Here is a 27,346-nt window from a genome sequence, read left to right as displayed (position 1 = left end):
TTTTAGAGAAAGAGAGATTATGAGAGGGGGAGAGGGGCAGAGGGAGAGAGAGAGAGAGACAGGGAGAGAGAGAGAGAGAGAGAGAGAGAGAGAGAGAATCTTAAGCAGGCATGGAGCCTGACATGGGGCTCGATCCTACGACCCTGGTATCATGACCTGAGCAGAAATGAAGAGTCGGATGTTCAATCGACTGAGCCACCCAGGCGCCCCTAAAAGATCCACTTCTAAGACCCTCCCCCAACCTGGGCTAAACCTACCTGGCCAACTTTGCTCCACTGAGACCAGTCACGTTCACCATCCTGGTTTCCGCTCCTGCATCTGAGCAGGAGACTTCCGCTCCCACCTGGCATGCCCACCATCTTTTCCTCCACTGGGGCACAAACCATTCCTCTATCATTGCCAAACACAAGGCCCACTTCCTCCACAAAGTCCCCCCCGGTTAACGCCTTCCCACGGCTGTTGTTCTCGCGTGCATAAATCTTCTCTTTGGTTGGAGTGCCCAGCCTGTCTGCTTGGGGAAGCCAGGCCAGTCTGCTCCCCATCCTTGCATTCATCCCAGCCCTGTCCCTAACCTCCACCCCCCCCCGCCCCGCCCCCAGCCTGCTCTTTCTTGGTTTTGCACCACTGTTGATCCGTGGGGCTCTACTAAGGTTTGCTTCAACTGTGCAAAGCGTGGGCTCCTGGCTCTGAAAACACTCCCAGTTCCACCTCCACCCCGGCCCCCCTGCTCCCCTAACAGATTTCCCATCTCCACCCTCGACAGTACTCACCCCAAAGGCAGTCAGCCTGGCCCTGCTGCAGATAGGATCCCATCAACCCCCCAGGGCCACCGCAGGGTTTTCTAGACCACATACTTATTGAGCTCCCCCTCTGTGTGAAAGACAAGCTCAAGGTGCTCGGGAGGAAAACAAGATAGAAGACCTTCCCTCTGCCCTCGGGGAGCTTCCCGGTGAGGCAGCAGATCTGTGCCCAGGAGCTAGTAGGTGGGGTGGCTGCTGAGTGTGGGCGCCTGGGGCATTCTGTGTAAGGAAGGGCTCAGGGTGCGGGTGCGGTGGGCTGGCCCACAGAGAAGGAGCCTTCTTGGTGGGGAGTAGTAAGCCAGTTTTCTTTCTTTCTTTCTTTCTTTCTTTCTTTCTTTCTTTCTTTCTTTCCTTCTTTCTTCTTTTTTAAAAAAAATTTTTTTTACATTTATTTATTTTTGAGAAACAGAGTGAGACCAAGCGTGAGCGGGGGAGGGGCAGAGAGAGAAGGAGACACAGAATCCGAAGCAGGCTCCAGGCTCCGAGCTGTCAGCACAGAGCCTGATGCGGGGCTCGAACCCACAAATTGTGAGATCATGACCTGAGCTGAAGTCAGATGCTCAACCGACTGAGCCACCCAGACACCCCGTTTCTTTCTTCTTTTTAAGTGTATTTATTTGTTGGAGGTGGGGAGGGGCAGAAAGAGAGGGAGAGAAAGAGAATCTGAAGCATGCTCCCGAACCATGAGATCATGACCTGAGCCGAAATCAAGGGTCCAACTGAGCCACCCAGGGACCCCAAGCCAGTTTTCAAAGGAGGTGACAGAATGAGGGGCAGCCAGGGGCCTTCTAAGGTGGAGTGAAAGGCAGGTGTGAAGGCTGAGGAGCTGGGGCAGGTGATCTATACACCCTGAGAACGGAAGGCTGGTCCTTCCACCTTTAGGTCCCTGCAAAGGGCTTGGGCCCATTTTAAAGGTTCCATCTCTAGGACCCTTCCATGGTGAATGCCCACCTCTAGAATCCAAGCTTGGGGACCCCAAATAATATCATGATGTCTTTCCACACATTTTTGTTTTGTTTTAAAAAAAATTTTTTTAATATTTATATATACTTTTGAGGGGGAGGAGGGGCAGAGAGAGAGAGAGGGAGACAAAGAATCTGAGAAGCAGGATCCAGGCTCCAAGATGTCAGTACGGAGCCCGATGAGGGCTCGAACTCACGAACCAACCGTGAGATCATGATCTGAGCCGAAGGTGGACACTTAGCCGACTGAACCACCCAGGCCCCCCTTGTTTTGTTTTTTAACAACAAATGCCAAATAACAAGATTCTTAACAAAGATATATTTAAAAAAAAAGAAAGAAAAAACAGCTTTAGAGGTATGTCAGCCTGTATATCGGCAGCCTCTCTGTAGGAACTGAGGTGCATAATAATGTCACTGGGGACTTGGGAGCTCCCAAGTGCCTTCCGCATCATCCACGGTTCAACTCTGTTCAGTCCGGTTTGGGCATTAAGTATATTCCGTCACATTTGCTCCTTTTAGAACTGGCGATCACCCCATGACAAATGTGGAGACGCCTAATTAGGCCCGAATGTTAAGCTAATTCCCAAACCCCATTTCCTAACCCTCCTGGATTAGCGTGGGTTAGCTGTGTCGCTGAGGGCATGGGGAGACAAGGTCCCACCCTGTCTGTGCCCAGCCCTCCCTTGGTGACGGGATGCAGTGCAGTCCGGCAGGTGAGGGCAGTGGTGGGTAATCCAGGTTGGCAGGGGACGGGACGGGACACTGTGGAGCGGGAAGGACAGGACCGTGGAAGTGAGTGAGGTCCGAGTGAGAACACCAAGTTGGGCACTGCCTATCTCTGTCACCCTTAGAGGAAAGAACTTGACCCCTCAGAAATTCCTCCTTTGAAATTTGGGGATAATGTTAGGCACCACGAAGGGTAATTGTGAGCGGCGAGAATGGGTGTGTGAGGTATTGAACACATTGTAGATCTCAGCAAGTAGTTTTCACCCCTGCCTTCCCCTCCCAGATCCCCGAGATGCTGACGGAGGCAGTCACCCCCTGTGGGTTCCCTGCTGACATCACTGACCCTTCTTCCTGATTTGCAGGCGGCTCTCAGGGAACCATCTCTCACACATCCCAGGACAAGCATTCTCTGGCCTCTACAGCCTGAAAATCCTGTAAGTATAAGTAATCCCCATTTTACACAGAGATGCGAGTCTCGATTCGTCACAAGCTTGCTAATTTCCTCATCTTTACTTTTCATTTTAATTGTGATTTCCCTAGCTTTGCTTTCACCTTTTTTATAACAAACCTTCTGATTTGTGAGCGAACATTTAATTGCACCGGATAGTTATGGCAGCCCTCCAGGGAGGTGAAGTGTGTGTATGTGTATGTGTATGTGCGTATGTGCGTGTGTGCGCGCGCGTGTGTGTGTGTGTGTGTGTGTGTGTGTGTGTGATGTGAATCGCGGCCAGCAGCATAGGTCTTTGCTCTCTCTGAGACATCTCAGGCCAGGGGAAGAGGAATCCAGACTGGATTTCCTTGGCTGTTCTTTCTCCTGAGACCCAACCTTTCTCTGCAGCTACAGCTCTGAGTCCCCATTCCCGGTGTAAATATCTCGCTGCCTTTGGTTTTCAGGCTCCTTCGTCCCGGCTCCTTTCGTCTTTCCTTTAAAGCAAAAGGAAGCTGAGAGTTGGAGAGGACCTTATGTTATTTCACTAACTTTGCCCCTTGCTACTCAACCACTGGTTCCTTCTAGAGAAGGGAAAGCTGAGACACCTATCTCCTTCCATCCCAATCCGTGGCTCACTTTGTCCCAGCCAAGACTGTCTCCCACAAGGCCCCCTTCATGTTCGTACGATGAGTGAGGCTGAGAGGACGTAGAGGGAAGTGGGTGCACAGAGTCTGAGGTGGGTAGGAGAGGTTCCTGGGGAGGCACGTCACCACAGGGGCTGTTGAGGATCTGGAAGGCTGATCCTGGAGTAGTAGAATGAGCACTTGGAGCTTTCCCATACTGGTGAGCCATTCCCCAGTGCTGCTACTCCCTCGGCCCTCACTTGACCTACGGATCTTCTTGGTACGGTTGAGCAGGCTGTTGCCTGCACAAGAGCATCTGGCTGAATGGGTAAGAAGGGGGCTTAAATACAGTCCTGTGCCTGGGTTGGGGCCATATCCATCTAGAAAAGAATATCTTTTCTAATTTGTTGTTTATGGGCTAGTAATGGCCCTGCCCCTTGGCCTATGGCTTCAGGCTTTTCGATGATCAACAAACAGTCCATGGTCCATGGCTAAGCACTTTCTTCTTTTTTTTTTTTTAATTTTGTTAATGCTTATTTGTTATTTTTGAGAGAGACAGAGCACAAGTGGGGAGGAGCAGAGAGAGAGGGAGACACACGATCTGAAGCAGGCTCCAGGCTCTGAGCTGTCAGCACAGAGCCCGACCCGGGGCTCAAACTCACAAACTGCAAGATCACGACCTGAGCCGAAGTCAGAGGCTTAACCGACTGAGCCACCCAGGCGCCCCTAAGCACTTTCTTCTTTTTCATGTTGTTGGTCTCTGACACCTCTGGCCTTTAGCCTCTCTCTGGATCCGCCTCTGAGTCTCTGACTCCAGGCTTGTCCTTCCCTCACCCTCTGCGATGCCCTTGGGTCCTCCAGCGTCTCTCCCCAGCCTCAGTCTCCTTGTCACTGCAGCCTTCCTCTTCTCTGTCTCAGACCTTGCTCTCCCTCCCTCCGCCTCTCTGTGCCCCGCCCCTCACTTCTCCTTCCTGCTCCTCCTCTCAGTCTGTCTTGATCCCCATCAACATTGCTGCCCGGGGGTATGGGGAGGCATCCTGAACCAGACGCACAGTGCAAGCAGCCTGCTTGGTGGCGTGTCTGTGCCCAGTGGCAGGCTCAGACCTGCAGCCAGGATTAGAGAGCGGGCTCTGTTTGCTGGGCCTTCAGAAGATGTGAGACTCCTGTCCCGTTCCTAAGTCTCCGGCTTAGAGATGAGCCTCCTCTTTCTTCTTTGCCTGCATTAGGCAATAAATCAAAGCCTTGGAGAAACCGCAAGACTCCCGCCCCCTTTCTGCAAACTGGCGCCCTTGGCTCAGTGAGCTGGGCGGCCAGGAGAGGCTGCTGGTTGGAGCCCAGGACAGCCAGACCTCCCACACCCCGCTCTGCCATTGACCCCCACGTTGCCTCCTCCTTGAAGACCCACCTGGTCCCCCCAAACCTTTGTGTCAGGACTTTGACTGCAGAGTTCTCTACTTTAGAGATGAGTTGGGTGGTCTTGGGAGCTTATTCTCTGACCTGAGTGCTTCACAGCAGGGGATTCTTCGTGCATCTGGGCAGGAAGTACTTTCTGATGTCTCCTGTTGTTTCTTTTGCTGCAGTGTCTTTCCATTTCCAGACCCGTAAGAAAACTAGAGCCGTAAAGCCCACCATCAGCAGAATAATCTCTTTTTGTCCCGGGAGACTGTCACTTTAGCTGCTGCCCTGTCTTCTCTGGGTCTGGGACTCTTACCCGAACTGCGTCTTCCTTTCTCTGAGGCCTGCCTCTCCCTGCGGGACACTCTGCCTCCTTGCTCTCAAAAGTGAAGGACGAAAAAGGGAAGGGGGGCTCCCTCTCTGGTCTTCTTCTGCTAGGTGACTCTGGCAGACGCCTCCCTCTGTCCTTCCCACCGCAGCCCCACGCCTGACCTGGAGGTATTACTCTTGGATCCTCTCCTCCCTCTGCTGGTTTTCCAACTCTTCAACCCCACAGGCTCTGGTCACCAGGCTGGCACTGAGAGAACCAGCGCTGCGGGGAATTTCCAGCCTCAGGCCTTTTCTCAAGACTACACGTGGGCAGGGGTACCTGGGTGGCTCAGTTGGTTGAGCGTCCGACTTCAGCTCGGGTCATGATCTCACAGTCAGTGAGTTCGGGCCCCGCGTCGGGCTCCGTGCTGACAGCTCAGAGCCTGGAGCCTGCTTCGGATTCTGTGTCTCCCTCTCTCTCTGCCCCTCCCCTGCTCATGCTCTTTCTCTGTCTCAAAGATAAATAAAAACATTAAAAAATAATAATAATAATAAAAAGACTGTATGGGGGCATGTGTGTCCTGTAGAGTTATGAAGGCCCAGACCCTGCTCCTGCATCTGAGCCGTCCTGAGGGGAGCACAGTTTTTGTTGCTGCAGGTGTGTGGGAAAGTGCCTGCCCCCCTGAAGGCACCTGCCCTGTGTGCCCTGTCAGGGTGAGGGCACAGCTGAGGTCAGAGCTCCTGTATCCTGACCCACAGTCTCAGGGTGTGGAGCTGGCCCCTAGGAGGCTGTCATGCCCTAAATGGCTCCTGCCTCATACAGAGGAAGCAGAAAGGGCAGAAAGAGAGAGAGAGAGAAGGGAGAGAGGAAGGGGGAGAGAGGAAGAAAGGGAGAGAAAGAGGGAGATAGAGAGGGAGGAAGGGAGAGAGAGAGAGAAAGAGTGAGGGCAGGAGGGAGGGAGAGAGAGAAGAGAGGGAGAGGGTGGGAGAGAGAAAGATAGAAGGAAGAAGAGAGGGAGAGAGGGAGGGGGGTAGAGAGAGGAAAGAGGGAGGGGGAGAGGAAAGGAGAGAGAGAGAGAGAGAGAGTCTATGCGAGTGTGTGCCCCAGCTGCCTCTTCCCTCACAAGTTTCTTCCCCCACAGCTGCCCCCCCCCCAGACAGCTGCATGAGGCTTGAACCTTGGTGTCTTTGCTGCTGAGGCCTGCACCCCTGTCTATGTTAGGCTGGTCTGGGCCATCCAGAAAGACTCCCGTTGGGCCTCGGTTGCTTCTCAACAGACCCAGACCTGGGAAACAGAGGGGTTTGACAGTTCAAGGACTTGCCTCCGCTCTATGCCCTCAAGAGGCTGGGCGAGAGATTTTCCCCAGACTCTCTACTCCTGGTTTGAGCCCCCAAATCTCTGGGATTCTGTGACTTGGGGTTCCTGGCTCATGCCATGTTCTTAAAGATTGAGGCTGGAAAAGGGCATCGGGCTGCCTCCAGGAGCTGGGGCTCAGTCCCAACGGAAGCCCTGGCCTGAGGCCACAGAGGGGTGGGGAGGAGTGAGTACCCCTCAGGCCCCGCCCCTGAGGGCCTCTCTGTTGCCCTCATCATGCTGTAGTGAGCGGTCTTAGGTTGATACTGACTATGCTTACTCTCCTGGCTGGACAGCAGCCATGCCTGGCCCAGAATTGGGGCTCCACTGGTGTTGATGAAATGAACGAACAGACCTAGGGAGGAGAGACTTGTGAGTTGTTTTGGGGGACCCTTCCCCTTGGCTCATGGGAGAAGGCTGCTGGAGGCTCCAGGAACCCAGGGAGACCCTCTGAGCCTTTCTTCTCCAGCAGGTGGGGCCTACTGCCCTTGTCCTGTCAAAAGACTGGATGTCCGGAAGTGGGTCTCGTGAGCAGCAGATCCCAGAACAGGTGTCATGGAGGACACTCAGGCTTCCTCTCCCTGGGCATCAGTTTTCTTACCTTTAAAAAGCGGATGCTGGAATACATTTTCCAACATGTTTACCTGCAGAAACTTAAAACACAAACACCTTGTGTGGAAGTCCTGAAAAATAAGACAGGGGAGGGAGGATATAAACTGGATGAGGGGGGTGAGTAGAGCCCAGGCTCTAGCTTGCCTGCCCACCCCAGTGACCCCAAGGCCCCTCCACAGAACCAAAGGAAGGACCTTTGTCAACCCACTGGTGGATTGCCTCTCTGGAACCTTCTAGCTATTCACACTCATGGTTCCTGTCCCCAAATGCCTCTCAGGCCAGACAGATGTTTCCCAATGGTGCTTCCCAGGTGACCCAGGGAGCGGTCTAAGGGCTAGACTTCCCCTAGACTAATGATTGTTCATTAGAGGCGCCCTTGCAAAACTTATGCCTAATGTCCCCTCACCCAGAGATTTGGCCCCGGAGAGTAATCGGGCTGCAGTGTGGTGTGGACACTGGGATTTAGGAAAAGCTTCCCAGGTGGTTCTAATGCACAACCAGGGTTGAGATGCAGTGCGTTAGACAGACTCTGGCTCACCAGACAGAACGAGGGCCAGTGAGAGAAGCAGGGAAATGTGCTCCCGAAAGCAGTGGCCTAGGAGATGGGACATGGGCCCTATGCCTGATTCTGCCATTAGTTTGCTTTGTAACTGAGGGCAGGTCACTTTTTTTTCTTTTTTTTTTTTTGCCCGTGTGAATTTGGTTTTTATGAACAACCCATTTTCTGTAAACATCGCATCTAAATAGCCCCTGCCTCGTCATTTGGAAAGCAAAAGGGCTCTTCCCTTCTAAAGGTACTTCCAGCTTTGACAATCCACATGTGGTTCAGTAGAGGGGTGATGGCTGGGAAATGAGGCCAGGGACAGCAAGGGAGAGAGCAGCAGAACCGCCAGCCGCCATGGCGACCTTCAGCTTAGTGGGTTTTGATTCCATGAAAGCGAAGACTTTCTTGACACACAGACCAGACTGCCTGGCATGGGATGAATCGTCTGGAGAGGCACCGATTTCCCTGGCACTTGGAAGGGTGATTAAGTGCCCTGTGAAGATGCTACAGCATCTGAGTTGGGAGGGAGGTACAATTCGGGGAACTGCAAGATCTTTCTGGATCTGGGATTTGACAGAGGAAAGGGAAGGGGGATCCGAGGGGATGATGGGGGTGGAGATGCATTGCCAAGCTCAGGGGAGGCCCGGTTCTGCCTGCAGAGGGGCTAGATGCAGCCTCTGGGGCCCCTGGAGGGGGTGGGCGTCCCTTCCTGTTTGCCCAACCATCACGTCTCTTGTATCCTTGCTCCAGGCATCCTGAGGCCTCTGGGTGAGAATCAGGGCGAGTCAAGTGAAGTTTCCATTCCTTATTTTATTTACTTATTTATTTATTTTTTTAAGTTTCCACTCTTGCGATGCCAGAGGTCAACATGTCTGGAAGAAGTACTAAGCAGGGCAGAGGGCAGGAAATGTCCGGGGGCACTGAATATTGTAACTGAGTGAGGTTTTCTGCATCGGTCTGGTAGCCTCTCCCTTTGAAAGATGAGGAAATTGAGGCCCAGAGAGGGCAAGTGACCTACTCACGTCATCTAGTACGTGATAAAACTGTTTGATCATCGTAATAACAGCTGACACGTGACTGAGCTCTTCCTTTGTGTGAAATACTGCTGTAAGTGCTCTACAGGGGTTATTTGGTTGAATCCGTTTAATCAGTGCCTACGGTCATTAGCATTATCCCCAATTAACAGAGGAGGAAACTAAGGCCCGCAGAGTTTAAGTAGTAGCTTGCAGCTATCACACAGCTGGAGAGAGGCAGCGTTGAGGACACAAATCCAGGGCTGTGGGACTTTAAAGCCTGCAGTGTGACTGTTATACTGTAAGGAAGCCTGGGAGGCACAGGTTTAAATTCTACCTTTGAGGCAACACTGTAATTGGAAAGGTCCCATCTTGTGCCGTGTGGAATCTGGTTGGAGGGGCCAGTGGAGGCGAAGAGACCTTCAGGAGCACAGGCTATGAGCAGGAAGGGGCCCTGCTTGGCCCTCTCTTCAAGCCACACTCACCCAGCCTCGGGGCAGGGAGGACCCTGCTCCCAAGCCCCCGGTTCTCCGTGCTCAGGGTCTGTCTCTTCTCTTCCTCCCCCTTCCTCGGCTTTGCCTGCCTCAGGGGCTCTTCTCAGGCTCCAGGCCGTGCCCACAGCGAGGGCAACAGTCTTTTGTTCTTGTGGTGTTGTGGTTTGGTGCATGTTTGGGATTCTTCTGTATGTAGAAAAGGAGTTCAGGAGAGATAACAGGTGTGGCTCTGACCAGGACAGTCACAGAGGAGGCATCAGTAACTACTTAGGCGCATCATCTTACCGCTCGGCATTTTCTGGCTGTCGCTGTCCCCTGCCGTCATGACAGAGGCCATGTGTGTAACAGTTAGGGGCTTGGACTCTGGGACCAAACCCCGTGGGATAAGTTTGAGTCAATACATACAAAGCTCTATGACCAGGCACATTAGCTGTTACGGTTTTTCGGCTTAAAGCTTAGGAAATGAGCTACTTTTCCGGAAGCATGGTGATCGTACCTGAGCGATCCTGAGCAAGATGCCTCTCTCCTCTGAGCCTTCCCCTCTGAAAGATGGGTTGACAAGTCGCCTAAATGGGAGGATGGGTGACATAACTGGCACGCAGTAGGGCTCACTGAATGCTCATTCGCTCCAGGTTCCCGAAGCACCCGGCCCTAGTCTCTGGGGCCGTGCCTGGCCCGGGTGGCACAGGGCAAGGTGCTGTGAGGGCAGCCCGGGTTGGGGGAGGGCCCACTCACTCCGCCTGGGGCACTCGGTAGCTTCCTTCCTTATTCCCCCCTATTTCCTGGACTCCAGAGTGCCTGCACCCTATGTGCCCCCCTCGTCCTCATTTCTGGGGCCCAGCTCTCCAGGCCTACAGGTAAAGAGCGTTCAGATGGCAACTGCCAGGGGCTTTTTTTTCCCTCCCTTAGATATAGGCAGGCAGGATCCTTGCTCAGCGCCCCCTGTCTTAGATTCCCTGTGCCTTGCTCAAACCTTTGAAGGCCAGCTGTGATGCCTGGGGAATGCTGGGGTCAACAGTGCCACCCAGAGGGACAACCCAGGCCTCCGTTTCTCCCCTCTGCGTGTTCCCTGACCCTCTGCCCTGTGCATGAGGTTTCCCAGGTGCCCAGAAGAGATCCAGGACTCTTACCTATGGGGTCGTCCTGGGGACCTGCGGCCAGGCCAGTTCCAGAAGAGCAACCTGCTGCTGACATGCTGATCTGGGGTGCCTCAAATTGTTTCTGTAGACACGGATTCCACAAAAATATATTTGCCTGGGCCCCTGCCACCCCGGGGGCGGGGGGGGGGCAGTCTTGCCCTCATCCATATCCTCCCCTTCCCCAAAGACATCTTCAGTTTTTCAGGTGCATAGACAGGGAAACATGCCTGGGGAGAAAGCGGACATCTCCCAGTGTCCTTCCTGACCAAATCATGACAGAATTGCAAGTGTGCTGACGTCCGCCTCTCACTGCTTCCCCAACTGTCTTCTCTGCTTCTTCTCCACGGTCCTCTTCAGCCCTGCCTCGTCCCAGAAGCCCTCCTGAGACACCCTCCCAGCCCCCTGCATGGCCCGCAGTGCCTCGGCAGCCTCTGACACCCCACTAACGGGGCAGGGCACAGGGCACTCTGGGGCACGGCAGCTGGGGCAGGGGGGAGGGGTGTGGCACGGGTCAGGGGTGGAGGGAGGATCCCCCAGCTCCACGCACGCTGTGTGGGTCCTCCAAGCCCTTTCCTCCCCTTACAGGATGCTGCAGAACAACCAGCTGGGAGGAATCCCCGCAGAGGCGCTGTGGGAGCTGCGGAGCCTGCAGTCTCTGTGAGTCACTGGAGGGCTGGGCTGGGGCGCCAGCTTCCTGGGGCCTGACTCACAGACCCAGGCCCCCTGCCTCGTCTTCCCCTCCTTTCTGTGCACCCCCCCCCCCCCCCCCCCCCGTTCTCACCCCATGTTCCAGACAGAAAGCTGCTCCAGGCTTTGGATTTTTTCAGGGGTTTTGTTGTCGACAGCGTGTGTATGTGTACTCTTGCATTCGGGAAGGAGGGCTCTAGGCCCCCACCGGAGGACTGTAGGAATGGGGCCTCCCTAGGTGGGGCCACCGGGACAGCGGTCCTGGGGTGTCTGGCTTTCTGCCATGGAGCCCCGGGGGCGGAGGTTGGAGATTGCCGCCTCAAAGAAGTGTCAGGAAGGAGCTCTCTCCCCCCACCCCACCTAAACGGCTCTAGCCCCCAGGGCTCGGGGGCAGGGCTGGGCTCAGACACCCATTTCCCCTACTTGGGGGTGGGACTGCATTGAGAGTCTCACTGGCCACCCAGGACAGAGCCATCTCTTCAAGGAGCCCTGTAGTTCCTTTCTCACCCAGTAGGGGCATCATGGAGGCAAGACTGAGTCCAAGGGCGGAAGCAGAAACAGGTGCTATCTAGTGATTTAAGCCCGCCAGCTGTGATCCTCTGGGCCAGGTGCTGCCTTTTATTCACACAGTGCACATCGCAGGGCCTGGGTCATAGCCGGTGCCTAATACGTGCGTGCTGAGCCAACTGAATTTTCAAGTACATCCTACATCTGATGGGAGAGTAAACAGATGTTTGGGGAGAAATCATAATTGAGAGACAGGAGTGGGCCTAACATTTAGCCATGAGGGAAACTGAGGCACAGTGAACCTGCACTGTCAGGACGAAGGCCTCTGGCATCCTTGGCCTGTGGGTTCTGTCATGGTCCCTGCCCAGTCCATGGGTGTAGGAGTCAGACAACTCTAAACTGTCCTGATTGTCCTCAGGTGGAAGGACAAAGGAGGTGGGACAGGTGGCTTTCCTTCCCCTAACCCATATTCAGGCCCCCTTACACCATAGACAGAGGGGCCCAGCCGTGGGGGCCCTGGCCAACTCTCTGTGCCACACCCACCCAGAGTCAGGGCTTCCCTCTCCTACCCCTGCCCAGGACATTCCCTACCCTACTGCTTCTGTGTCTGCACCCCAGTGCCCCCAGCTGCCTGATGGGCCTGCCCCTGCCTCCCCTCATTCTCTCACCTTCCCACCTTCCAACCCAATAAGTGCTGGGCCCCTGGCCCCAGGCACCTTTTCTCCCTCCATTTAGGTCGCCCCTGAACAGGGCCAGGCAGCCCAGCATCAGAAGATCAAAGGCCAGCAAAACCTGTGCTTGGTCTCCACACCCGAGGGCAGACTAAACATTTACTTAGGGCACCAGCAAGGCAGGGGCAGCCAAAAATGGAGGGATGCCTGTGTGCAGATTCTGACATTTCATCCAAAGCATCAAAGAGGTATTTATAGGGAAAAACATTAGACTTTTGCTGGACTTCACACTTATTTTAAGGTTAAGTTTTGTTGGTTTGTTTGTTTAATTGTGAATCACATCTTTTGCCTGCTTAGTGATTCCAAAGGTCTCATCTTTCAGACTTAGGCATGATGCTTTGGGGCTATAAGGCAGTTTCTTCTGCACTTTCTGAGAAATGGGCAGACCCGGTGGCTGGGGGGAGGTAGGTAAATGACTTTCACCTGAAGTGCTATCACTCCTCATTGTCTGAGTGGGTCAGGGCAGGGGACAGAGGCCCAGTCCCCTCCTCCCACAGTTTAAAGGCACATAAATAGATTTTTGCCCCTTGCAATCCATCCTGTGAGAGAGCACTGGCCTGTGAGGCAGAGAACTTGGCTTCAAGTCCTAGCTCTGATCCTCACTATTGTGTCACTTACCCTCTCTGTGCCTCAGTTTTTCCATCTTCAACTTGGGGATAATTACCTTCCCTGCCTGTCTCACAGAGTTGTCAGGATGATCTAATATGTAATAAACGTGAGAGGGATTTGTAAACAGAAGACTCCACACGGCTGCAATGTGTGGTGATGCTGTTATGCTCTCATTCATTTACCTAGCCAGTGATCCATTCATTTTATACACATTTTCGAGGCTTTGCAACCTGACTTGCCTCTTGAAGGGGTAGTAAGCATCAACCAGGTGAAGAGTCAGGAAGGGACATTCCAGGCAGAGAGAACAGCACATGCAAGGACACGAAGATAAGGAACCAAGTAAATCCTAGAGACTCTACAAGGCAGTGAGTTTGGCTGCACTGTGTGTGTGTTGGGAGACCGGGGGTGGGGGAGGGCAGTGGTGGAGAGAGATCTGGAATGAGCAAGAGGTAATGCCTCACCAGTAGCCGTGAACCTTGTGAAGGATTTGGCCACTGGTGAGCCACAGAAGAATTTCTAGCAGGAGAGCAAGGTGATAGAGTCTGCATCGTCGAAAGATTACTTTGGCAGCAGTTACGGAGGACAGCCTGGAGGTGTGGAGCCAGTGAAGGGGCTGGTAAGCCAAGGGTGCCCGATAGCAGCTGAAGAAAGGCAGGGGTAGTGGGGGTAAAAGACGTTGATGGACTCTAGAGTCAGATGTTCTGGGCCGGCTCCTTCGCTTACCACCTGTAGGACCTTGGGCGGGTTAACTTCTGTGTTTTCATTTCTTTGTTAGTAAATTGGAGGCGGCGTCTCTGTACCTCGATAGGCCAGGAGGAAATGAGTTAATATACATTAAAAAAAACCAACCAGTATCTTTTGTTGCTACTACTGCAGTTATTACTGCTAGTGGTATGGACTAGATGTGAAGTGGGGGTTGGAGGAGAGGAGGAATCCGTTTGATAGCCGTGTCTCTGGCTTTCACATCTGGGTGGCCAGAGAGGCTGGTCACTGAGAGCCTGGCACATAGTAAGAGCACAGTAAGAATATGAGTGAGTCGTGAACCCCAGAGGATGAGCGCTCTGGGGAGGGGCACAGGGAAAGGGGAGACACCGAGGTCCTTGGGGACCTATTAAATTTGAGGTACCTGTGAGTAAGGTGAGTAAGCATCTCAGACAAACTGGAAAGGGGTCACTCTACATGTACGACATCACTCTGTGTGTGTGTGTGTGTGTGTGTGTGTGTGTGTGTGTGTGCTGGGGAGAAGAGGGGGAGTGTATAACCCAACTCAAAGGTTCTATTTGTAGGGGTTATATCCTCAGCTGTTGGAAGCTGGGGACCTCTAAATGAGGCTCTGTCCTACTAATTCAGGCCCCTCTGTCTCAGATAGAGACAGTAAAACCAGCCCACATGGCTAGGTTGAAAGGAGAAGGTGAGAACAAATGACAATTGTGGGAAGCCCTCCATGTGTCAGTGCTACATGACATGTTTTATGTACGTGATCCGATTTCCTTCTCACCAAACCTCCTCTTTAATATGGGCCACCTCTGTTGGCAGATGAAGAAATAGAGGCTCACGGACTCTTCCAAGGTCAGAGTTAGTGAGTGGGAAAAGCAGGGCTATCCCCCAGGGTTGTTAGGCTCCAAAGGCTGTGCCCTTTCCATCATGGCTGCAAGGAAAGCAAGTCACTTTTGGTGGCCGTCACTGGGTGGTCCTCCCTCCCTCCTGACAATACCAACAACTAGAAATTTCCTCCTTCCTGTAGGAAGTCAGTGGATCAGGGAGGTATTATATAGGAGACACATCCCTGCCCATGCCAGGTGGTACGTCCTTCCCAGAGCACCTAGGGGCTCAGGTCCCTGGAAAGGGCTGTTCCTCACCTCCGAAAGGGAGGGTCCCTGCACAGACTCTTGTGGACATTCCTGGAACCACAGTGAAGGTTCCGTCCCGTGGTTCACTTTCTACCAGCTAGAACCAGATACCGGGGAGTAGAAAGTGGGTTTGGATTAGTCAGGAGTGGGGTTAGGTTAGGGGATAGGGCCCTAGGTAAGCAGTTGCACATGGTGCATGGGCTGTTTGGCTTGGCACCTGGGTGGGTAGGACCCAGCCCCACAATACCACCTCCCTGGATACACTTGCTTCTTCCCCAACCAGTGTGGGAGGGAGAGGATGGCAATGCCAGATGTGTCACGCCAGGCTTGAGCCAAGGCCAAGAGAAACCACGGGAAGCCAGTGGAGCCTGGGGGAAAATAGAAACTGGGTTGGGGTGAGGCAGGGCAAGGGGGAGAGTGCATGGAAAAGCAGAAAAACAGCCCAGAAAGACCTCAGGACTGGGCTGGGGCGGGGCCCAGGAAATGCAGGCTGGCGGGTCCCTGGAGAAGAATCAGAAAAGCACAGTGGCAGGAATAAAGGGGAGAAAACAGGAAAACAGCCCAATCTTGGACACCCTACGGGGAGAAATGCATAATTGCAAAGGACAGCCACATGAAACTGGCCAACATTGTGCCGAGCTGGGGAAATTAATCAAGAGCAGTGCCAGACTCCACACTGAAACCCAAGTTAGAACCACCACAACCCTCTCAGCGCAAGCCAGCCAATCTAAAACACATTGGCTGCCTGCTTCGGAGGGGGAAGAGATGGAGAAGTCAGAGGTGGACAGACGTATGTGGGGGTAGGGGCGTGCCTGTGTGCATGGGAAGGCAGCTGGGCTCAGGGTGATGTGGGAAGGGAGGAGCGGCTCCCACTTATCACACTTCAAAATGCTGAGCACATTCATATCTCATATAATCCTGAAATCCCTATAAAGTAGCTTCTATCATTCTCATTTTATAGATGGGGCAACTGAAGTCCAGAGAAGTTAAGCAACTTGCCCAAGATCACACAGCTAGAATGTCACTGAGCTGGCATTCTACTGCACTACAGATTCCAAAGTACCATATTCTTAACCTCCATCTCTTAACACGGCCTCTAAGACACAATGCTTTAGGATCCAGAGACCTGGATTTAAGTCCTGGCTCTGTCACTAAGAAGCAGCGAGGCCATGGGCAAGTCTCCTCCCCTCTCTGAGCTTAAAGTTCCCTCTCTTTAAAGTGGGAGGGTCAAATGAAGTGACTGGCAGACAGGTGTCCCCAGAGGAAGGGTGTCATGCTCCAGAGATACAAGAATGTCCTAATGGGGTTACTGACCCTGTCTCTCCATCGCTTATGATTGCTGTGTGCTTCCTCTCTCCGGGTCTCTGTTTCTCTCTCTGTGCAAATGGAGAGCATCCTTCTGAACGCTTCTGGCCTCCTGGGAATCTGTGAGGGGGAATGAGGAGGAAAGGCTTGAGCTTCTCCAGGAGAAAACGGTGAAACCATTCTGGCCAGTGCCAGAGGTTCTGTGAGGACAAGGATTAGAAAAGATGAAACAAGGGGCTTTTGAGCAGATCCCCCTCATTCCATACCTCTGACCGCCCTCCAAGGGACAGTTGTCCCCCCAGACAGATGACCACAGCCAGACTGATAATAACCAGCCCTTAGATGGCACTTTGCATGTGTGAGGGGCTCCTACTTCTTACGTCTCTTACCCCTTACGGCACTCCTTCAGGATGCTTACTCGTAGCTGTCTCATCGCCCCATTTCATAGATGAGCAGACCACTGAGGCACAGGGGGGTGATGTGACTTGACGAATGTTCTCGCAGCGAGTATAGAGCAGAGCCATGGGCAAAACTCAGGCAGCCTGGCCCAGCATCTACGCGCATAACTGTGGTTCTGGGCTGCCTCTCAAGACCAGTTCTGAGGCTGCTGAGCAAGCAGATGACAAGCCTTCAGGAATGGTCATCTCCGGCGTTCTGGGGACCAAGATGTTTCCAGAGCACCTGCTCCCAGGGTTGGCTTTGGGTTGTGTGCTCTGCTGTTTGGGGGGTGGGGGGAAGGGCAGCGGGAAGCCTGGATTGGGCTGTTTCAGTCCTTACTCTGGGAGTTCTGGGGTTGAATGGAGCCCAGTCTGGGCTGCTCTAACAAAGCCCCATAGACTGCGTGGCCTGTAAACAGTGGAAATTTATTTCTAACAGTTGTGGAGACTAGAAGTTTGATATCAGCTTGCCAACACGGTTGAGCAGGAGGGTGAGGGTCCTTCCCTGAGTTGCAGACGGCTGACTTCTTCCACCCTCAAGTTTGGCAGAGCAGAGACAGGACACAGGCTCTCTCCTGACACTTATGGGGGCACTAATCCCATTCTCGAGGGCTCAACCCGCATGACCTTACCGAATCCTAATCACCTCCTAAATCCATTACTCTTCAGCCCATAACAAGGGGAGAGTGTTGGTTGCCTGGGGAAGCTGGGGCTGATTATTTGGCTTCAGCATTGATCCCTAGAGACCCTTGGCTTTGATCATAACCCCCAGACTCCTGGAGAGAGGGCCTGAGGCTGGTTGTGCCTAATAACAATCTACTTGTGCGGAGACTTAAGATCTTTCTAGGGGCCCCTGGGTGGCTCACTTGGTTAAGCGTCTGGCTTTTGGTCTGGGCTCAGGTCATGACCTCACTTGTGGGTTCAAGCCCCACATTGAGCTCTGCACTGACAGCACAGAGCCTGCTTGGGATTCTCTCTCTCTCCCTCTCTCTTTTTGCCCCTTCCCTGCTCACTCGCATGCTCTCTCTCTCAAGATAAACAAACGTTAAAAAAAAAAAAAGATCTTTCTAGAAGCTTTTCATGAGGAGCAGTTTTTTTCTATGTTACCCTTGCAAGGAGTTGCATCTGCATTTATGGCCCATTTTACAGACACACCTGAGAGGGAAATTGCTCTGCTCAAGATTCCCCAGTGGGGTAAAGTTAGAGTCAGGCATGGAACTAAGTAGGGTCTTCTTGTGGTGAGGGTAGTAGAGCCTGGCCATGACTTACCTTACCACTCACAGCCTCGCTGAAGCAGATCTTTAAAAGGCCCCAGTGGAAGGCCTGGGGGATTTCAAAAGAGCCAGTTACACATAGGACTGGAGAATTCCCTCAGGGAGGCATTTTCTCAGCTCTCCTCAGCACCCTGGGAAGGAGGAGGCCATCACTAGGGGATGGGGGTTGTTGAGGAAGGTGCTTTTGGGGGAGAGAATGGGCCAACACAGTCATGAATAGAACTTGTAGAATAGTGGTTCTCAAAGTGTGGTCCCAGGACCAGCAGCATCAGCATCACGTGGGAACCTGTTAGAAATGCACATTCTCAGGCCCCACCCCAGACCTACTGAATCAGAATCTTTGGTCCAGAGGGACCAGCAATCTGTGTTTTAAGAAGTCCTCCAGGGCACCTGGGTGGCTCAGTTGGTTAAGCATCTGACTTCAGCTCAGGTCATGATCTCATGGTTCGTGGGTTTGAGCCCCGCATCGGGTTCTGTGCTGACCGCTCAGAGCCTGGAGCCTGCTTTGGATTCTGTGTCTCCCTCTCTCTCTTGTTGAAGAAGAAGAAGAAGGAGGAGGAGGAGGAGGAGAAGGAGGAGGATGAGGAGAGGAGGGAAGAGAAGGAGAAGGAGAAGGAGTCCTCCAGGGGATTCCATGCGCACTGAAGATTAAGAACCAATCCGGAAAAAAAGAGATATATTTGTTTCCTTGGGCTGCCATAGCAAATTGGGTGGCTTAAAACAACAGAAATTAATTCTCTCATAATCCCGGAGCCCAGAAGTCTGAGATTAAGGTGTCAGCAGGGTCGCTTCCAGCTTCTCTTGGTGTCTAGCATTCTTTGGGGCCACATCATCCAATCTCTGCCTTCTATCTTCACGTGACCTTCTCTTCTCTTTGCATCTCTCTCTGGTCTCCTATCAGGACACTTGCCATTGGATTTAGGGCCCACCCACATAATCCAGATGATCTCACCCTGAGAGCCTTAATTACATCTGCAAAGACCCTTTTCTCCAGGGAAGGTCTCATTCACAGGTTCCGGGAACTAGGACATGGGCTTACATTTTAGGGAGCTGCCCTTCAACAGGCTACAAGGAGGAAGGTGGACAGTGGCGAAGAGCGAGCGAGCCTGCATCCTATGGGAGAGTGCATGGGGTAAAGAGCTGAGGGTTGAGTCAGAATGAAAATAGAGGGCTTAGAGGGAGCAGTAGCCCATGGGCCAGTGGTGCAGGCATCTGGCAAAGTAAGGTCCAAGGCTGGCAGGCTGCGGGGAGAATAAGGCCCTGAGGTCAGGGCAGTGCTGATCCGAATCCCATTCTGAAGACGTCCAGTCTGCCATGGAGAAGCTCCCAAGCTGCCCCTGAGCCCGTCAGGTGATCTAGTGAATATTGGAAGTGCCACCCAACTTGCCTGCCAGCCAGAAAGGGCCCTGAGGCCCAGCCATGCTGTGGGGCCCAGCTGAGGGGTCCCCAGAGATGCACCGAGATGGCAGATGGCCTCCCTGGCACAGCTATTTCGGGCTCCGTGATTATATGCTACTGTATTTGGATCTCCTCAAGGTTCCGGGAGTTGATTACTACATTCGTCTGGGGCAGAGGCCTCTCTGAGGTGGGTGGGTGGGCGGGCACGCGGGCAGCCCCCTGCATATGATGAAGCTCTGAACATGGGTAATTTGGCTCCTGGAGAGTCTAGGAGAGTGTCCGTGGTGGGCTGGGCCCTGGGATTCTGTGGAGGTTTTTTCGGCCGTAAATGCTGGTCTGGGATAGAGTTGGCCCAAGCAGGGCCACCCAGGAGCAGTGTGGTGCCTTGGCCCCATGGGGAACACCTCAGCCCAGACTTGTGGGTGTCCTCAACCCTCCTGCCTCCTGAGTCCCATGGAGCTCTCCCAGGCTTAGGCCTGAGAGAGCTGAAAGAGGCAGGAGCACCCCAAGTGGCGGTGTGGGAGCGCATAACTCAGAGGTGGTTTCGGTGCACGTGGGCCCCAGGTGGAGCCAAGAAGTGGGTGACCCCTTCCCCCATGGAGAGAAGACAGAGGCAAGTTTCCTTCCTCCTGTATTAATGCCCTCACTGAGCAGCTGACATCAGCGCAGAGCCCTGGCCTGGGTTCCGGGTATGTCTAGAGGAAAGAGGATATCCAACCACTGGTGTCCATTCATCCATCCATCCATCCATCCATCCATCCGTCCGTCCGTCCATCCATCCATTGGTTTGTTTGTTTAGGCTTTGCTGAGTGCCTAGAACTGTAGCAGAAAAGTTCCTGAGACCAGTCCTAAAACAAGGGCCTGCCTTTCAGTGGCTCGTGGTTTGTTGTGGGAATATCACACACACACAGACACCCATCTTTACCCTGCCCCTCCCATACACTGTGGTCTTAAGCTTCTAAGACAGAAAGTCAGTGCAAGTGAACACGATATAAAATTAGTGTATGAAAGCAAAACGGGAATTGACGAAAATGATGAAAACCAGGTGAAGCCCAGTAGGGGCGTGATAAGAATCGTCCTGGTAGTTAATGTTTGTTGAACACTTACTATGATACCCGGTTCCAGGCTAATGCTTAGCAGACATCACCTTTGTTCCTTGCAACAAATCTCTATAGGAGGTACCGTGATTTTCATTTTATAGAACAGAAAGTTAAGGTTTGGGGAGTTGATCACAGAATTGATAAATGGTTCGTCTGAATTCCAAGCCGATGTGTGTTCTTGACCCCAATCCTAGACTGTGCGGAAGGGCAGCTGTGAGGGATCTCAGAGGTCTGTTCCTACGGTCATCTGCCCCACGACACTGAGGCAGACCCAGATCTGGGAACTGCGGTTCTGACCCTCACTACTCCACGTGTGGCTCACGGGCCAGCAGCACTGGCATCATGGAGCCGTGGGAGAATGTTAGCTCTCAACCTTCACTCCAGACCTAGTGGCTCGGAATCTGCATTTTAACAAGACCCATCCTTTTACCTTCTAGGCAATTGGTATGCAATTAAAATTTGAGCATCACTGTTCTTTTTGTCCAGGAGTTCCTAGGGCATGCTGCTCCTCCCTGGACCCCAGTTAAGATGGGCCACAATGATTCTAAGCCTTCCATTCACCACGCCCCGCCCCCGGCACTGCCCACCATCTATGCAAAGTCCTCAAGCCTTAAACCACCCCCCCCCTTTTCTTTGGTCCCCTGCAATCCCTTGCACATATGGGGTGGAAACACAAGGTTTGGTTGTGGACCCACCCAGAGGCAATGAGACGTACCAGATACTCTCTTGGAGGATGCAGGTGGAGACATAAAGGTTAGACTTTGAGAAGAACTTCCTGGCTATCTAAAACCATAGGGAGGGGGAAAGGCTAGAGCACTTCCTTCTGAAAGTTCCCTGGAATCACACTGCCTGCATCTGGCTGGGAGCAGGAAGGGGTTTGACCCCATCTCACTCCAATCCACTCTCTACATTTTCTGGGAGCTCACAACATCTTGTTCAAATTCCGTGCCATGGAAGCCTTAGAGTAGTCCAGAGAGGAGGTAAGAGAAGGTTCAGATCACAGCCAGGAAGAGGTAGAGAGAGCGCCCGTGTGCCTGCGGCCTGCCTTCCCCTGGCCGCACCTCTGCAACAGGCTGCCTGCTTCCCATTCCCCCAGCCTGCCGCCATCCTTCCATCCCGCCATCCCGCCATCCCGGTGAGAGAAGACTGTCCGGGGCTGGGAAAATGTGGTCTTTTCCGAGAGTCTATGAGTCATTTTCCACCCATTTATGAGCCTTTGGAGCCAAGGTGGCTGTCAGCCGCTTGCTGGAGTGTGGAAATCCACACGCCAACCGGAAAAGGCTGTGAACACACCGGGCTCCTGCTCTGGCCACCGGCAGAGGCTGCGTGGGTGGAGGCTGCCCACCCCAGACCACAGGACCTTGGAATACCCAGCTGGAAGGCGCTGTTGGGGTCAGCAGGTCCAACAGCCTCTTCTGCAGGTGAGGAAACCAAGCAGCAGAGAGGGGAAGTGACTTTCTCAGTGTCACCCAGCGAGTTAGTTGTAGTGCTGCAGCCAGCAGGAACCCAGGCCAGGCCGGCAGATGCTGTTTTGCTCTGAAAGGGGACTGTCTATTTACGAGCCTAGGTGTCATCTAGGTGGCTCTAAGATCAGTTGTTCTGGAATATGACCCCCTGGGGGACTCTCTCACAAGCCAAGGTGGCTTTTCTTCCTCGCTAGTCCTAATGCCTGTTTCTGGACTTGGAGCCCGTTCCTTCCCCTGTCACCCTTAAATAAAACAACTCAAACAAGGAGCTGGTCACGAGGACTTTGGGGACCTTGGAGGGGTCTGGGTGGTAGGGAGGGAGGAGAGAAGGCCCACGGTGCTTGGTGGGGGCGAGCTGCTCTGGGGGCTGTTAAAAGGATGCTGAGCCTTGGTGGGGGGGCCCTGGCAGCCCGTGGAGAGGAGGTCACTTCTGTCCCCTTGTGAAGTTTGGCCACCCCAGCTCTCTCCCCAATCCCCATGCCTCCTAGAAGAAATTAACTCTTTCTCCGGGGGATTTTTCAGGGGGTCCTGCCTTAGTCACCCTGTGAGTAAAGAATGAAGCACCTTTCTGGGGCTGGAGGCCACAGAAGACCATCAGAAGAGGTGACCTTGGCCCCATGCCTCGCCTCAGTGTCAAGGCAACCGTTTGGGAAAGATGGAGGGAAGAGAAGGAAAGAAAGCAGGAGATCGAAGAGAGGGCAAGAAGGAACTTTCTTTGAGTTTCTCCCATGTGACAGATATCACACCAGGTGCCTTTAACCGACTGATACTCATTCAGCAGCAGGACCACCCGTACATTATTGAGGCTTTGCCCCAGGCCCCTTCCGGCTGCCACTTTCTCTCTCTCCTCTCCTTCCAGTCCATGCCAGATGCCTCCATTTTGTCCCTTCCAGTCTGGCTTCTGTGGCCCTCTCAGACCATCAGAATGGCTCTTACCAAGGTCACTGGACCTTCACCAAGTCCAACAGGCCCCTTCCAGGCCTCACCTTACGTGATCTTGTAGCAGCATATGCTAACGTTGACCACTCTCCCTGAAGGCCTCTGTTCCCGGGGCTTCTATCCACGGAACTCAGATCTCCTGGCTCTCCCCCACCACTCTGGCCCCTCCTCAATTTCTTTGCAGACTCCTCTTCCCCTGCCCATCCTATAAATGATGGAGTTCTTTGGGGGCTCGTTCCTTGTCCCTCTGTTCTATCTGTTCCTCAGTTTGTCCCCCAGGCAGTTTCTTATCTGCCCGTGGACCCAGTTAGCCTACGTGCTGATGGCTCTGGGTCTACTTCTCTAGCCCAGATGGACACATGGCTTGCCCATTGGAATCTCCAGCTGGATGAGCCAACGGTACCGCAAACTGGACATTTCCCCAAACGTTCACCATCTTCCCTCCTGTGAGTGCTCCTTCTCTAGTATTCTGTCTCAAGAAATGGCACCACCATTCATATGGTTCCCCCATCCAGGGATTTGGCAGTCATTTTTGACTCTGTCACCACTCCCACATCTCATCAGTCCCGGCGACTGTCCATCCGGATTGCTTCGGAATAAATCCTCCTGCCTTCACTCCCCTGTGCACTGTCATCTGCCCGCCATCATCCATTGCCTGGCTCGTTGCAACAGCCTCTGAATGGTCCCCTGCTTCCACTCTTTTTTAAACTTTTTTTAATGTTTTTTTTGAATTTATTTTTTGAGAGAGAGACAGAGCTCTAGCAGGGGAGGAACGGAGAGAGAGGGAGACACAGAATCCGAAGCAGGCTCCAGGCTCTGCTCTGTCAGCACAGAGCCCGACGTGGGGCTCGAACTCATGAACTACGAGATCATGACCTGAGTCAAAGTCGGACACTTAAAGACTGAGCCACCCAGGCGCCCCCCACCCCCCACTTCCATTCTGAAGTTGCCTTAACCTGTCCCCCGTGCTGCTGTCAGGTGGGTCTTAAAACGCAAATCTGAACACGTCACTCCCCTCCTTAAAAATTTTCAGGGACTCCCAGTTGCTCTACGACAAAGCCCAAACTCCTTGGCTAAGCTACCCCTGCCCTCCTCTCCTTATTTCACCCTCCCAGCCTTTGCTGGGGTCAGAGGGAGCGACTTGTAACCCTCCTAGGCTGCCGCCAGTACTCCTGCTCTTTGCTATCCCCTCTGCCTGCAACACTCCCTCCTATTTCTCCATCTACTCGCCTGCCCAAGTCCCACTTGTCCATCAGGCCTTGGCTGAGATGTCTCCTCCTGCAGGAGGCCTTTTCTGACCCCACATGCATCCAGGGCCCCTGTGGTACAGCCAGGTACACACGGTGATATGGTTTCGGCCGTGGGCAGGGACTCTGTGTGTGGCGTATCCACGGATAGAAGGTGTGAGCGGGGCTCTCACCCTCCATCATCAGATAGTGTGTTATTGGGGCTGCACTTTAGTACGTGTCTCAATCTAAATACAACAGAGATGGGAAACAAACTTATTTTTTAAAAAGCCATGTCATACTTTCCGAAGCCAAGAATAACATTATTTAGAACGACCTGCTACTTAGGGTTGATCTCTGTCCCTGCAGCCCTTGGCCCTGTCGGGCATGGAGCTCTAACTGAAATAAAGAGCAGCGGCTGGGGTAGCACCTCCTAAGGCTGACTACCTGGGGGGCATTCATAATTTCCGGAGCTCCAGGTGGGGGTGGGGATGAAGAGGAAACCCCGGATTCATCCCAGCCAGGGAGTCAGGAGGCTCTGTTCCCCAGCTGGGCCAGCCCCCCAGCCCCTTCCCCTTTCCTTCCTGCTCTGTCAGCTGCAGCCGACAGGAATGAGTCTGCTAGGCCTCCTCCGGGAGGCACCAGGCCTTCTGGGCCAACGCAGCTGCCTCGGCCCCCAGCCCCAGCCCCAGCCCCAGCCCCAGCCGCCTCCCCTGGCCCCAATTAACCTGCCTCTCAGCTGCACATCTGCTAACCTGGGGCCTGCAGGGCCTTATAGTAGAAAACCTTTCAGAACATCTGGAGAGCAGGGGAGGGGCCCACCTGGAAGGGAGAGGGGGCGGGAGGGGGAGAGGGAAAAGGGCCTGAATAGGAGAGTGTAGTCTGGTGTGTGGGGTAGGGGAGGTGGCGGGGAGGCTGGAAATAATGAAGCGGTCCCAGGATTCTTAGTTCTGTTTGTTGAGACAGAATGGTCAGAGGGGGCGTGGTGAGGGGGGGGGGGGGCTGCGCCCAAGCTTCCTCCAAGCCGGCAGGTGGCACCACTTAAGTAATCCTGTTCCTCTGATCAGAAACCACCCACAGACCCCCAAGGCCTGGCTGGGGCAAATCTTCCTTTGAGTTCTGTCTGCTTTCGTGTTGGTGTCCCTGCCTTCCACTCATTCTAGCGAAGTCACTGACCCCTATCTTTCCCTAGTTCCCCAAATCTGTCCTCTTCTACCTCCAAGCTTTGGCTTAAGTTCTTTCTCAGGCAAGGACCCTTTGTTCTTTCTTTCTGCCTAGCCTTGCCTCTCTACTTCCTATCTCGGTGTGACACTCACCTCCTCCAGGAAGTCCTCCTAGACTGATTCCATCTGACTCTGAGCCCGATGGGCACATGGGGAGCACTAGGTACCCGAAGCAGGGATCCTCAATCTTCATAGCCAAGAGGGCAGGAGGGAAAGCCCTAGCCAGAGCAGAGCAGGAAACATTCAGGCAGAACTCTCTTGTCTTTGCAGGACCTGGAGGAGAAGCTGATCAGAATTCAGATTTGTGGAGGGGGACAGGGTGTGGGCACAGACAATAAATACTCTTCAGATATTGTCTAGAGACCTGGTTTCAGAACTACGGGGTTGGGACACTAAGTGGAGACCTTCTGGCAAGTCTGGAAAGTTCTGAGAAAGGGCTCCATGCCTAGCCCAGGGCAGATGGCTGCCCTTCTTGGTTTATCTCTCTCCCTAGTATGACCTGACAAGTGTTCTGAAGCTGACTGGGCCCAAGCTGCTCTGAGTCTGGGAAGTCCGAGGGCAGAAGGAAAGGAAGTCTCAGGGAGCATTTGCTGGCTTCCTGGCACTGTGCCAGGCACGTGCATGGGCTCTCTCACCCAACCCCTTAATCAAGACTCTCACCCGTCCAGCCTGGGAGGGGCCTGGCAGAGGTCTACCATCCCCTGAGTCTTGGTTCAGTCTGGGGCTTTAGACTGTGACGACCCAGAAAATCTGTCTCCTTTCTGCTGAAAGGGTGGTGTGTGATTTTAGCTATTTCTTTGGAAATAGAGGCTGCCTTTTTTTTTTCTTTTTTGGAAGCCAGCTTTGCCATTTTCTAGATGAAGGATCACGGGCAAATTGTCTAAATGTTCCGAGCCTTTTGGTTTTGTAATCTGTAAACTGGGGAAAAGAAAGTGATTGTTAGGAAGATTTATGAGAAAATGCATAGATAATGCGTAGAATCTATACCAGGTATATTCTAAGTACACAGTAAATGGTGTTCCTATTATTAGACTAAACTCCAGAATTGTCTCCCACAGTGTCGTCACTTGCACTAGTGAGGGGACAAGAGGAGGAGGATTTGGGTAGCTCAGAGAAACCCTGGTTGTCAGGGGCAGAGTCAGGCTCTGGGGGCTAGGCTGTGACCTTTCACCCCCCTGCCAGGGTCTACTGGCAGAGAGGGATAGATTCTCTCCCACGCCTGACCCCAGGAATGGTCCCTTCAGGTGGTGGGTCACCCTGAGTGAGCACCCATTCCATATCCCTTTCATCGTGCAGATCTATGGTGAGTACCAAGTGGGCGCAGTGGCCTTCAATGAGTTTGCAATCAGGACACACAGAGCACGTTCACAAACTACCTGATAGAATACGGCAGGTACAAACAAGAGGTCCAGAGTGCAGTGGGAAGGGGGCAGCTAACACCTGCTGGGCTCCTGCAAGGTCAGGTGCTGTGCCTGGTACCCCATGGCACCGAGCATTAGAACTGAGATTTCAACTCCGTATCTGTCTGACATCTAACTCTACCGTTCCACATAGGTGAGAAGTTTGACAACCCGGTTTCCTTTTTTTTCTTTTTTGGTTTTATATATTTCTTTTCAAAGGGCAAAACACTGAGATAATGGACTGATTTATCTTAAAATGTTTACTAATTTATTTTTGAGAGAGAGAGAGAGAGAGAGAGAGAGAGAGAGAGAGAGAGAGCACAAGCTGGGGAAGGGCAGAGAGAGGGAGTACACAGAATCTGAAGCCAACTCTGAGCTGTCAGTGCAGAGCCCAATGCAGGGCTCGAATCCATGAACTGTGAGATCATGACCTGAGCCAAAGTCGGACGCCTAACCGACTGAGCCATCCAGGAGCCCCCACTTAGATCATTTACATACAAGTCCAACAGAATTACTCTGTCCAAGTCAGCAACGATGCCAAAATGCGTCCTCACTCCCAGATACTTGCCAGTATTGTCTGAGACTTCTGTCAGTGAAAACAGGGGACTGGTATCTTATTCCTAAACAGCTTTCCTATCTGCAGTGTAATCTACCATTTCCTGTGGACACCTTAACTTCTCCACATCCGTCTCAGCAATTTCAAACCTAAACCTATCATCCTCCAAGGCCATGGTAATCTCCACTTGGTTCTGCTAAGCAGGGGGTTTTCATAAAATGGGAGTCTACTGAGACC

The 27,346-nt window shown here is 53.1% G+C and overlaps 1 protein-coding gene across 4 annotated transcripts in view; it reads left to right on the top strand.

The window, feature by feature from the left end:
- Positions 1–27,346, top strand: part of LGR6 (leucine rich repeat containing G protein-coupled receptor 6) — a 120,748-nt gene that overhangs the window by 28,252 nt on the left and 65,150 nt on the right. For all 4 annotated transcript variants that reach the window (XM_027074699.2, XM_027074700.2, XM_027074702.2 and 1 more), the window contains exons 3-4: positions 2,851–2,922; positions 10,987–11,058. In XM_027074699.2, coding sequence (XP_026930500.1) covers positions 2,851–2,922; positions 10,987–11,058 — 144 coding nt within the window. The remainder of the gene's footprint in view (positions 1–2,850; positions 2,923–10,986; positions 11,059–27,346) is intronic.

Source organism: Acinonyx jubatus, chromosome E4 (assembly GCF_027475565.1).
Source record: "Acinonyx jubatus isolate Ajub_Pintada_27869175 chromosome E4, VMU_Ajub_asm_v1.0, whole genome shotgun sequence".
NCBI lineage: Eukaryota > Metazoa > Chordata > Mammalia > Carnivora > Felidae > Acinonyx > Acinonyx jubatus.
Note: the sequence above shows the minus strand (reverse complement) of the source record. Positions and strands in the feature narration are given on the sequence as shown.